The 14527-nt window shown below is 23.7% G+C and overlaps 1 protein-coding gene across 1 annotated transcript; it reads left to right on the top strand.

The window, feature by feature from the left end:
- The first annotated feature begins 222 nt into the window (after nt 1–222).
- Nucleotides 223–12584, top strand: LOC126898778 (E3 ubiquitin-protein ligase Su(dx)-like). The gene is made up of 14 exons (XM_050673106.1): nt 223–706; nt 4402–4530; nt 9100–9241; nt 9320–9633; nt 9697–9780; nt 9837–9999; nt 10090–10354; nt 10431–10624; nt 10685–10828; nt 10900–11142; nt 11214–11373; nt 11474–11974; nt 12095–12191; nt 12278–12584. The coding sequence occupies exons 2-14, from the start codon at nt 4452–4454 to the stop codon at nt 12448–12450; spliced, it is 2559 nt and encodes an 852-aa protein (XP_050529063.1). The 5' UTR covers nt 223–706; nt 4402–4451; the 3' UTR covers nt 12451–12584.
- The last annotated feature ends 1943 nt before the right edge of the window (nt 12585–14527 follow it).

The raw sequence follows: 14527 nt of genomic DNA, 5'->3' as shown, positions 1-14527 counted from the left end.
TTTAAAGTAAAATTTTTATTGGTATAATGATTCTAATACACTTATTTTCAAATAAAGATACGTGTTCAAAAAATGCGTTACGTTTCACAGAAATCGATTCGAATCGTCGAAAATTACAATAGGTTCTCGCAGATTGCAAAACTCTTAACTCACGCCCATTAATTGTGATAAGAGTTAAATAACAACACATTACTGGCACACATAAACATATGCATACGAACGATAATGATGCTAATTTATCAGTGTTGATAATTATAAGTTCTGAAGTATTGAGTTGAACAAATAACTATTTGTTATTTACTCATCAATATATAGTTTAAAAAAAGAAATATATCATTAATCGCGTAATTATATGTTCTATGAGTTCTGTGTTATTTTTTTAGTGATAATATTAGTTTTCGACGACTGATGATGTAATTTACTCAGTTTTACTGGTTTTTTTTAAGATACTAGTATTTTGAAACTTGTTGAACTGTTAATGGCTTCAAATTTAATCCATAATTTATTTCTATAGTAGACAAAAGCTGTCATATTATCAATTCAATGATTAAAATTCAACTTAACTTAAATATAAAGTCAACTTGAATTTAAGCTATTTTGATTTTAAGAATGTTTGATCTCAAATATTGCTGGAAAAATTACTGATTCCATGTATCCAACAAATACAATAATTTTAGTTTAACAGTTTGTAAAAAGAAAAAATTTGGTGAGTAATAATATTTTATTTTAATTTATTTTAGTTTTTAAGTATGTCTAATTGAAACAATGAGATGTTAGTTATTTGGTAATAATCTAGTTATTTTAAAACTACCTGGTAGGAAAAAATCTTTTTTTATTGTTATCTAGTGGTAAAGTATAATATTTTAATGAATTTATTGAACATGTATAAATATTTTGGGATTTATTACTACTATACCTTAAAAAAATGTAACTTTATAAATATGATTTAGAAAATATAATTTGATTGGTAGTTTAATAGAGAATTAAGAGATGTGAACGCAGATGATGTGGGAGATCGTGTCAAGTGAAAGTTTAGGATAAGGGTGGCTGACCCCAAGTAGTTGGGATTATGGCGAGGAAGAAGAAAATGAGGTTAATAGAGAATTAAAAGAATTATTATAGAGCAATTTTTTTTGTCTAATGATTGTTTAATATATTTGTAACAAATTATCTAAATAATTTGATTATAGAATAAAGTTATAAGAAATATTTATATACTAGAATACACATATATGATGGAATGAACATAATAATAATTTTGTACATTCATGTTGTACATACAAGTTAAGTTAGTAAGTTAAATATGCAAATAAAGGCATAATTAGATTATGTTTTTATTAAATATTATATTTTTAAAAACTTAACTAATGTCCCCCATCCAATTAAATATATTTTTTTAAAAATATAATTTTCCAAAATTTTGGGGTGTTAATTCTTTTACTGCTTAGGCTAAGATTCCTTAGTCTTCCTAGTTGTGCCATATATACAAAAATAGTATTTGTAATATATTTTGTCCAACCTAATGATTAACTCTTAAATTTAGTATAAATTATTTATTGCTATTTTTATTTTAGATACAAAAAAAAAAAAAAATATTTGTTTTTTTCTTAAAAAGTCAAAATTTAAATGCGTGTTCTTGGAAATTTTTTTGTTGTTAAATATTTATATATATTTAAGTTAATATATGTTATTTATTATTAACTTATTAAATGACCTTCAAATGGATTTATTTTAAGTGGTTTATTGCTATCAGGATATTGATTTTAAATTATTTTATATTTTTTTAATTGCCATTATAATATTGATATGGATTTCTATTGATTGTTCATTAAGTTTATAAAACTACTTTCTGCAAAAATGAAGTGTTCATTATATATTGTACTTTGAATTTTTCTTTAAAATTTCTTCTCATTCTAATTTAATTAATAATTAGATTTTTGTAAATTAAATCCCTAATGTTTATGTAACTACAATTTTTGTAAAATTAAATTTTGATATATATATAAATATATACATCTATATATTTCAAATTTTTAATAGCAAGTTTATTTATTAGAATTATTTGTAAATATATATGTATTATGCATCAATGTATTTAGATTAAAGACTAATATTTCATTTTTTTAATTGAAGTATCTATATTGCAAAACTAAACAAATTTTAATTAAATTGACTTACAATTTTTAAAGTTTTTATTCTCGAAATTTATATGATTTAATTTTTAAATATTTAATAAAATAAAAAAAAATTAAAATTAGTGCTTAATTTTTTTTATGTGTTTATAAAATAGAGATGTAGGTGTTGGCTATTTTATAATGAAATACTTGTCTATTATAAAAAATAAAAACATTAATTTTAGCTTCGATGCGAAGCTGAGAAGGTATTGGTTTTACTAAGATGTGTTTTTTTTTTTGTGTCTGTGACCACTTTTTCTCAGCTCTCACCGAACCGATTTCTTTCAATGATACGTCAAAAGATCACAAATCGTATCTAGTCGAAGACATTACCCTTAAAAATTGAAAAAAATTCCCTCGTTCCCCGTAAAAGGGGGAAACCTCCAAAAAAATTACAAATTTAAAAATCGCTAATTTTCGAAATTTTTTCAATTTTTTTTACTTAAAAGTGCCATAACTTTTTCAAAAATAAACATATCAATATAATTCTTTTTTATATAGATGCATAATATCATTACCTTTCATTTGGTATATTTTTTTCATAAATTTAACCCTTAACCTGCCCACAAGGGGGGATTTAAAATGACAACTTTTTCACAAAAAATTAATTTTTTTAACTTAAATTTTGAAAATGTTCCGGAAGGTCTGACACTTTTATATATATCTTAAATTAAAGCTAATGTAATATGCTTTATCATGAAAAAAAAAAATTTCGGACTTTATCTTATCTTCATGGTGAAAATGGCTACCGAATGCTATTTTTGTGTGAAAATTTTCGATTTTGTATTTTCCATTTTTAACTTTATTATGCTATAACTTTTTGAAAAATGTATGGATCATTACAATTTCTTTATGAGAAGTAGTATTTATATAGATCTTTCATTCGACATACTTTTTTTTTAAATCGGACCATTTCCCTTAATACAGGGGGGATTCAAAACACAAAAATGCATATAGAAAGTAGAACTTTTTCAACTTAACTTTTGAAAGTGTTCCGGAAGGTCTGACACTTTTATATTTATCTTAAATTAAAGCTAATGTAATATACTTTGTAATGGTAAAAAAAAATTTCGGACTTTATTTTGTCTTCACGGTGAAAATGACTACCGAATACTTTTTTGTGTGATAATTCTCGATTTTATTTTTTGTATTTTTAACTTTATAATGCTATAACTTATTGAAAAGTGTATGGATCAACACAATTTTTTTATGAGAGATAATATTTTTTAAGAATCCCTTTTTCATTCGACATACTTTATCTTAATCAGGATATTAATAAGGAACTAGTAGATCATGTAGCTTTTGGAATAAGCCCCCCAACTTAGTAGTTACAACACTGAAAATGATAGAAAAATCATGGATAGTTTTTTTGAAAGCAGTCGGTCAAGTAATAAATGTAAAGTTTTAGGAAAGCTAAAAATTAAAATATTTTAATCTGGTAATAAATTGGACTTTTAAAATTTAAATCACTGTAAAAAAAAATTACTAAATTACCCGTGGAAACAAAAGTGATACCGATAAACACATTGCAAAATTTTCAAATAAATTAATGAATTACCTAAAAAAAAATATTGAAATGCCAGTTTCTCACAAAAACAGTCCAAATTAAAATAAAATTTCATTGATTTTATTCTGATAACTGCATGATAGATGTATAGTAGTCTAGTACTGGTTTTTATCATTAATATGATAATACATTTATTACATTTGGCCAATAAACATTTTGGTACTGCCAATATTGTCTGCTTTTTGTGGAAACTTATTAATATTTTTTAATTAGTTTAGCCTCTTCAAACAGATCTCTAAACTTAATTTTTTTTAATAAAGCTGAAATATTCAAAAGAATTTTTGTAGAATTACTTTATTATTATAAATTTAATATAGACAATGTCATAGCAATTCTAAATTTTTTTTACCCAAAAATGATTGCTTTTCATAGAATATAATTACATGAAGTTCAACAATTTTTTAACACTGTTGTAGTTTTTACCAATAATTAAAAAATAATTTGTTTTTCATTTTGTTGAATAAATTTGAAATCGATGTCCAATTCTATTTATGAACCTCTAAGGTTGAAATTTAAAGTTATATTGCTTTATTTGATTATACAACTTTATTAATATTCTAAAATATATTTACATTTGAAATAAAATTACTGATTAATATTTAAAACAATTGTATAAAATTATTTTTTTTTTGTAATAAAAAAAACTTATTTATGTTTTAGATTACCTAATGAAGCAAAAAATAGTTCATTAATAATAAAACTTAATCATTATGTGTTCAATAGTTGAAAATACTAATGGCAGAGTAATATCTCCTTCAAATCAAAATTTTTTTCAACTAACTGTAACCAGTAAGTAATTTGCAAACTTTTATTATTTTCCGATTAATAATTCTTTAGTTAAATAAATAGTAATATTATACTGAATTGACTTAAAGGTTTTTAAAGAATTTTTCTTATACAGCCCAAAATATAGTTTAAAAATTTGTAGCTAAATAAATGTTTTGAGGTTAATTGATTATTTGTACATTTTTTATAAATCTTATTATAAAAATGTTTATTTGTTTTTTTATATTCATGGTTATCATTAAAAAGTTAAGTTTTGTTAACTATTATCTATGAAGACATATTTTTAGATTTTATGTTGCTGAGTTTTAGGTAAGTTGGTAAAGTTGTTTTTGTTTTAATTCTATGATGCTTGAGTTAAAAATCCTAACTACATAAACTTAATAAATTAGTTCCCTCATACAATATTGTAACAAAACTATACATTTTTATTGTTCATTATATAACTTTTAGTCATAACACAATTTTATCAGCCATTATACATTTTAAAAAATGGGCATTTTATTGTAAATAAAATTTTTATTTTGATTCCTGAGTTTTGCTTTTTATTTTAATTTAGAACTCTTTGTTCAAATATCAAAGAATTATAGGTAAAACTAATTGAGTTAGTACCAATTTTATTCTGTATCTATACTTATACAATTCTACTTTTTTATTTTACAAATTTTGAGCTGTTCAATATAAGTAGGGATTTATGAGTTTTTGATTTAAAAAATTAATTATTTTATAATAATACTTACTATTTTAAAACATATATTCTTGTATATTTTAAATATTTAGCTTAAGAAACATATGTTATTTTTTTTTTTTTTACAATTTACATTCTAAAAAAATATTTAAAATTATGATAAATTGTATTGTTGAAAATCAAATTGTTAATTGTATTATTTTACAAAATTCATAAAAGTAAATAAATAAATTTTTTTTATTAAGTTATAACATTTGAATGTACGAAAAAAATAGTTTAAAAAAAAAGGTATTACATGATTTTTTAGGCTATTTATATGGGAGATATAAAAGCTCAAATTTTAATGGGTATTTACTTCTGATTTGAACCATTGAATAAAAAATATATTTTTGGTTGATATAATATTTACATGTATTCAGAATTTTAATGGTTGCATATAATTCTCTAACATTTATTAGGTGTTTTTAGGTTTATCCCTTGTGGCTTATTAAGGTATAAACTTTTTTGGTTTTTAAAGAAAATGTACATATTTAAATATCTTATTTCTAAAAAATGATGTAATTAAGTATACAGGGTGATTGAAATCTGGTAAAACACTCATTTTCTGAGAAAATAATGAGAATTTTAAATATTATTATAGAGAAAAAATATCAAGTTCAAAAAACTCTACAATAATATGTAGTCAAACCATTATTTTTTTCGTCCCTTCAAGGATAAAAACTTAGATATAGATTCAAACCGGGTTGTTGGTGTATTATTTATAGCTAAGTCTATGGTTTTGTAAGACTAAAGGATCTAACAAAAATACCGGTTGCACTGCCACCAATATTATAAAACANGGTTTTGTAAGACTAAAGGATCTAACAAAAATACCGGTTGCACTGCCACCGATATTATAAAACATAATAAATGACAATATTTTTTCTGGAAGTCAAAATCTTTAAACAATTATAAAACGTAAACGGTTGTTCGGATAAAAAAAATTATAAAAACAAAATTGTTTGTAATTTTTTTCTATCATATCAAATAAAAAATAGTGGTTCCCATTTCAAAAAATTATAAATAAACATTTTTATCCCTGAAGGGATAAAAATAAAATTATTTAACTTCATATTATTGTAGAGTTTTATAAACTTAATAATTTTTCTTTTTACAAAAATTTTAAATAATCAATAGTTTCTGAGAAAATAAGTGTTTTACCAGATTTCGATCACTCTGTATATCTAATCGAAAATATATATCGAACCACTATTTAAGTGTGAGTATATAAATGTGTGGGTATGAAAAGGAATGGCTTAGAAATGTCTAATGATATAAATTACTCTAATTTTTGTCTTATCCTATACTTACATTATAAAGTAATTCATTCATTAAATATTATGAATTTATAATTAATTATTAATTAACATTTTAATAGTAATTTAATCAGTCTTATACTTGATTTGTTTGTTTTATTTCCTAATTTTCATTTACTTCATTTTAAAATATTCGTTACTTGTGAAATCCTGGTTCAAAAGTTGTTATAAACCATAAACCATTCTCTTATTCAGATCATTTTCTATTTATTTGCTATTAAAAAAAAAAATAGTTGATACCCTTATAAAGAACAAGGGAAGGACATAAAAAGTATTTAACCATTTTAAATTCGAGAAATAAATACTACCTAAATAAGAAAAAAATTTTTAAAATTATTATTTCGGAAAAAATCTACTGTTTAACATAAATCAATTATCCTATATTAAATATATACGTTTGTATATACATATCTTAATCATAGACACATATATGTATGTCTATGATTGCACCAATAGTTTTGATATTATTAACATATATAGTGTCTTAGACCTAACTCACAACACTTATAACTTTTGATACATTTATAATATTGACATTTTAAAAAAAATACTTATTAATTTTTTAGACTATATTTAAGACATATTTTAGCTTCGATGCAAAGCTGAGAAGGTATTAATTTTACCATGATGCGTTTATTTTTTTTTTATAATACAGGGTAGTCCACCACTCACTGACAACTTAAATAACTTTTGATCCAGTTAATATTTTTAGTTGATTTTTTTTTTAAATAATAGTTATACGTTAGGTCTATAGCTATATCTCAATAATTAATTTTTTTACATTTTATTAAAAATATTAATTATTTTTAAATTTTAAATAAAATGTAAAAAAAAAATCTAAGATAGCTATTTTGTAGAGTAGAATTTAAGAAAAATTTTAGTAAAAAAATATCTTATTAATATTCAGTAGTAAATATTCTGTAGCGTTTTGAAGTTTGTGAAAATTTGAATTTTCATGTACTATTTTACGGTATTAAACATTGAAATACGTATTGAGAAAAGGACAGAAGAAAACGCTATCTTTTCATGATTACTGTGTATACATATGATGATAGTGTGTATACATTACAAACTTGGCATAAATACCATGATAAGAAATTAGATAAGGCAATTATTACTTATCACTCTCATTCAAAAGTATATTGAAAAGATAGCGTTTTCTTCTGTCCTTTTCTCAATACGTATTTCAATGTTTAATACCGTAAAATAGTACATGAAAATTCAAATTTTCACAAACTTCAAAACGCTACAGAATATTTACTACTGAATATTAATAAGATATTTTTTTACTAAAATTTTTCTTAAATTCTACTCTACAAAATAGCTATCTTAGATTTTTTTTTTACATTTTATTTAAAATTTAAAAATAATTAATATTTTTAATAAAATGTAAAAAAATTAATTATTGAGATATAGCTATATACCTAACGTCTAACTAATGTTTAAAAAAAAAATCAGCTAAAAATATTAGCTGGATCAAAAGTTATTTAAATTGTCAGTGAGTGGTGGGCCACCCTGTATATTACTAATAAGAAAAAATAAAATTTTTTTTAGTAATTTTTAGCCCTCTTATAAAAAATGTTGATAGGTTGATAACAATCCTAGGACAATAATTCATTAAGCTAAAAGCATTTTAATACATAGAGTGAGTATAGAACGCTTGGGCATTTACATACACCAATAAGAGTCCACGTACCTTCACTACATGCTAGCATGGGTTTGTTTAATCACAACTTGTACTGGTGTATATTTATAGTGCATGCTCGCTGTGTAACGTACTCAGTCTATGTATTAAAATACTTGTAACTCAATAAGTACTTATCCTAAAGTTAATATTGGCCCATCAACATTTTTTGTAAGAATAAGGTTAATAATAGCTATTTCAACATTTTGAAAAATAAATATAATATTTATTTTATTTTTTCTTATTAGAGACAAATAAAAATGTGCTTCTAATGTACTTCAAAACTGAAAATTAATTAAAAAATATATATATTGCTATAAAATAATATATATATATATATATAAAATATACACACACACATATATACAGGGTGTTCAGTATTGTTCTCATTGTTACAAACAATGAGAACAATAGAAACCCGTTTCCTGACTTACTGAACACCCTGTATATGTGTGTGTATGTATTTTTTTTTATTAGGCTGTTTATTGAATTGCATTTTACAGTAGTACTACTTGATTTTAGTGGCATAAATGTGGGTATTTTAAATAGAGCTTTATAAACTTAAAACTGCCTTTTTAAAATTGAATGATGATTTTTTTTTTAGTAAAAATAAATGTAATGTATAATTGATAACATTATTATAGTAAAAAGAATTCTTGGGAGATTCGAAAGTATCATTTTCTCATCTGTCCTGCTAGTTGTGCTACTAGATAATAAAATTAAAATCTACTTTAGAGCTAAATGAAATGTAAAATGTACTCAGTACATATAGTAATTTAATGTTTATCTATATAAACATTTTATATAGGGTTATATAGTTTTAACTATAATTTTATTTTTATTTTTAGTTGAATGCGCACATTTAAAAAACAGTGGAGGGTTAATCAAACCACATCCTTATGTTGAATTTAGTGTTGATGATTTTAAAAGGCATAAAACAGAAGTAATTAAAAATACATATCAACCTAAGTGGAATGAAGAGTTTACGGTGTAAGTTTACTGACAAATAATTTACTTCTATTTCTTTTATGTTACAAATATTGTGTATTGATAAAATTTTTTTAACAGTTTAGTAACTCCATATTCAATTTTACATTATCGTGTACTAGACTATTGCAAATTTCAAAAAGATGTACTTATTGCTGAAAAAAGTATAAGCCTTTATGACATATTGAGTCATTACAATGGTATCTGTGATAATTTAGAGTTGACTATAGATTTAATGAAAACTCGTCATCATGATCTAGCATCTAGTTCATCATCTACCAATAATTTTGTTAAAGTTGGTGAACTAATAACAATGCTTCATGGGTTTCAAATTGATATGTCACAAGTATTAATGCCTTCCAGGGATCCTAGTACTAGTACAAGCAGTGCACCAAGTATTATTTATATAATAAAATTGTATTATTTTTCAATATTTATAATTTATTATCTGTTTATAGGATTGTCTGAAAGTGATTTTAGTTGTGGAGTAAGGGCTCGTAATCGAACAACAGTTGCAGTTACAACCCCTGAAACAACAACGGGTATTTAAAATAATATTAAAATATTATTATTATTTTTTTAATTAACTGATTTTTAGATCCAAATTTGCTTACTAGTCACTTGATTACACAATCAACTAACAATAATGTTCGTACACCTACTATTACAACAATACACACACCTACTGTGGAGTCATCAATTACAGTTCATCATCAAAATGGTGCTTTATCGTTGCCAGTAGAAGAACCATTACCTTCAGGGTAACTAATATAATTAAATTATAAATTTGAATCTGTAAGAACTAATATAATTTTTTCATCTGAAATAACCGTTTTTTTTTTAATTAATAGATGGGAAATGAGATTTGATGCCTTTGGACGGCAGTATTATGTTGACCATAATACAAAATCAACTTCTTGGGAAAGACCTCAACCTTTACCACCTGGTTGGGAATTAAGAAGAGATAACCGAGGTCGGATTTATTATGTAGATCATAACACTAGAACCACAACTTGGCAACGACCTAATACAGAACGTTTGCAGCATTACCAACACTGGCAAGGTGAACGTGCTCATGTAGTTCAACAAGGAAATCAAAGATTCCTTTATCCACAAGTATTTTTAGTTTTTTTTTTTTGTATACTTAATTTTACATAAAATTAACTAATATTAAATTTTTTTATATTTTTAGCATGCATTAGGAACTGGATCAGGTCCAAATAATAGACAAACTTCAGGTATGCCAGCTAATCCAACTACTGAAGATGATGACAGAATGGGTCAGTTACCAAACGGGTGGGAAAAACGGGTACAACCTGATGGAAGATGTTATTTTGTGAATCACAAAAGTCGAATTACTCAATGGGAAGATCCACGTACACAAGGGTAAAAATAATTAACATTTAATATTTGATTTTCTATCACTAATAATTTAATCATAAATAGGACTGAACTAATTATTGACAATTCAGATCTTCCCACTGGTTGGGAAGTTAGAAGAACTACAGATGGTGTTCGTTACTTTGTAGATCATAATACTCATACAACTACTTTTGAAGACCCTCGTACTAACGTTTCTGCTATTCAATGGTAAAGTTTTTTAAATATATACTTACAGTTAATGAAGATTTAATTGTTCATTTCTTTTATTTATCTTTTAGTACCACTGGTCCTTATGGCGTTCCAGCTGCATACGAACGATCTTTTCGTTGGAAGCTTAGTCAATTTCGTTATTTATGTCAAAGTAATGCAATATCTAGCCACATTAAAATAACAGTATCAAGGCAAACATTATTTGAAGACTCATATCATCAAATTATGAGGTCTGCTGCATATGAAATGAGAAAACGTTTATACATAGTATTCCGAGGAGAAGAAGGGTTAGATTATGGTGGTGTTTCAAGGTATGGGTGCATTTATTTAAAATAAAATAAACTTTATTTACAAACTTGAATGTTTCAAATATTTTTTTTAGAGAATGGTTTTTTCTTCTATCACATGAAGTTCTTAATCCAATGTATTGTCTTTTTGAGTATGCTAATAAAAATAATTACAGTTTACAAATAAATCCAGCATCATATGTTAATCCAGATCATTTATTGTATTTTAAATTTATTGGTCGTTTTATTGCTATGGTATGTATATTAAATAAATACAATATTTGACTAACAATAATATAATAAAACATTTTTAAACATTAAAAAAATACATTTATATTTATGTATGTACTTTTAGGCTTTGTATCATGGACGTTTTATTTATTCTGGGTTTACTATGCCATTTTACAAAAGAATGTTAAACAAAAAGCTAACTATGAAAGATATAGAGTCAATTGATCCAGAATTCTATAATTCACTAGTTTGGGTGCGGGATAATAATTTAGAAGAAAGTGACATAGAAATGTATTTTGGTGTAGATTTTGAAGTACTTGGACAAGTTGTTCATCATGAACTAATAGAAAATGGTGATAAAGTCAAAGTTAATGACCAAAATAAAGATGAGTACATAAGGCTAATGACTGAATGGCGTATGACTCGTGGAATTGAAGAACAAACTCAGGCTTTACTTGATGGGTTTAATGAAGTTGTAGCTTTAGAATGGCTGAAGTATTTTGATGAACGTGAACTTGAGCTTATGCTTTGTGGTATGCAAGAAATTGATGTTGACGATTGGCAACAACATACAATTTACAGACATTACAATAGAAACAGTAAACAAATCAATTGGTTTTGGCAGGTAAATTATATTTTTATATTTGTTTAATAAACATTTTTGGCTTGATTATAATTTTGTTAATTTTTTTACGTACAAAATATTTCAAATATTAATTGATGATCAAATTTTTTTATGGTTAAGTTTGTAAAACAAGCTGATAATGAAAAACGTGCACGACTTCTTCAATTTGTAACTGGAACTTGTAGAGTACCCGTAGGAGGTTTTGCTGAGTTAATGGGTAAATTATTTTATGTTTGAATTAAAAAAACTATAGTTTTATTTTGGTAAATTTATAAATAGTAGTTTAATTTATTTTAATTTTAGGAAGTAATGGTGCACAAAGATTTTGCATTGAAAAAGTTGGTAAGGAAACATGGCTCCCCCGATCACATACATGTTTCAATCGCTTAGACTTACCACCATATAAAAGCTATGACCAACTAGTTGAAAAACTTAACTATGCTATTGAGGAAACTGAAGGTTTTGCTCAAGAATGAAAAATTAAATTATTATTTTTTAATTAATGGTTCTAACATTTTTATGATTAAAATTTTTAAAACATGTACATAGATTATATGCTGTGTAGTACTATAAAGAAAAACTACAATTATATAAATATATAAAGGACTTATTTCCAATAATATCGAAAATCTTGTTTAGTTATTCTATTGTTTTTTTAAATTTTTTACATAGGATTTTACAAAACATTCCTCAGTTATATCTTTTCAAATACAATTTTTTTGTGAACTAATAGTCTTTTTATTACAAGTATTCATATTTTAATGTAAATTTCTTCTTCTTTTTTTTTTTTTTTGAGTTTTTTTTTATACTATTTTTCGAATAAATAAATGTAAATTAGTTTTTGAATATTAAGTAATGTTGATTATGTAAAAGTATTATATCATTATTTCATGTTTAACAGTGCACTGGTTGTGGTATAAAGTACACATACATTCAATGAAAATAATATACTTTGTTACAAGATTTATTTTTTAGGAAGTATTTTAATATATAATAATTTAAAAATATTGTATCAACAAAAAATATTTTACCATGGAAATGTGTATATTTTTAGTTAGAATTTTAGCGATAATGAATGTACTTAGTTACTAAAATTACCTTCTTTGTAAAATAGTTGTAAAAATGTAAAATACTTGGCAATATGTTTGTATTTATATTTATAAAAAAAACTTTAATTGTTATTTGATTCATGCAGATTTTGTCAGCTAATGAGAAATAACTGGCGATACATAAATAATTAAAATCATAATAAAAAGTTACCATTTATGCAAATATTATATTGTTTAATTAATAGAAAATGACAAAAGCTTGTTTAGTTCTAATATATTGTAAGTTCAAAATTTGTTTTTATTATTGTGATTCAACTATTAAAAATAATGAAAATTTTATCATTTATTTAAATTTATATTTAGCTCCATTACAATATTATGCATTTAATATACTACAAAGAAATTTTTTCTTGTAGTCATATACACTATATATTATAATTAATGTATACCTCTATTTTACTAAATATTTTTTATGGTGTATTTTTCTATAAATTTTTGTTTTTAATTGTGTTGCAATAATGATTTTAAGACATTTTTATGAAATTATAAACCTGATAATTGTTGATTTTATTAGTTAAATGATGGTTTTAACTATAATAGTTTTTCTTATTATTAAAAAATTTAATATTTTGAATGATTATAATATTTTATTTTTTCTTTGTAAACTCTTATAAAATACTAATTACAAAAGGTTATCATTTTAACATTATATGGGTAAAATTGGTTTTTCTGTAGCTTAAATAATAAAATTTATATTATTGTGTAAACAATTTAAAGTACATAATATAAGTATTATTGTTTTTATGAATAATTTTAGTTTTAATGTTTTTTTTTTAGTTACATCTTATTAGTTGACTTTAATTAAATTTGTCAATTGATGGAGACAATAAAGAGATAATAATGGTTTTTAACAAGCTAACTTTAAAAAAAAAAACCCAGCACAGTGGGGTCGCGGCATAGTGGGGATGTTGCATAGTTGGGTCCAGTATAGATTTAATCTGACAGTGATTAAAATCACTATCATAAGAAACGCTTCGATGCAAATCAGTAGATAGTGTTTAATTTTAAGAAATTGGTGGATAATTACAAAAGCTACATTATCTGCTAGTTTCTTATTAATACCCTGATTAAGATAAAGTATGTCGAATGAAAAAGGGATTATTAAAAAATATTATTTCTCATAAAAAAATTGTGTTGATTCGTACACTTTTCAATGAGTTATAGCATTATAAAGTTAAAAATGTAACCAACCCAACCCAACATCAACTCCTATTTCCTTAATTATATCCAGATTAGTAATTATTTTAATTATATATTATATAATTTTTATAATTAATTATTTTCAAATTATTATTGATTTTTAATATGTTAAAAGTAATCATTTTGAACCTACTTCTTTTTGTTCTTTAAAGTGAAAGTTTTAATAAAAAAAAAATGAATTTATTACCATAACTTTTAACTCAACTTGCAAGTTTGAAATAAATATTATTAAATAGAAAAAAAT

This window comes from Daktulosphaira vitifoliae, unplaced genomic scaffold, assembly GCF_025091365.1.
Source record: "Daktulosphaira vitifoliae isolate Bord-2020 unplaced genomic scaffold, ASM2509136v1 Scaffold_2, whole genome shotgun sequence".
Lineage (NCBI taxonomy): Eukaryota > Metazoa > Arthropoda > Insecta > Hemiptera > Phylloxeridae > Daktulosphaira > Daktulosphaira vitifoliae.
The sequence above is the reverse complement of the archived record's forward strand: the minus strand, read 5'-3'. Positions and strand labels throughout refer to the sequence as shown.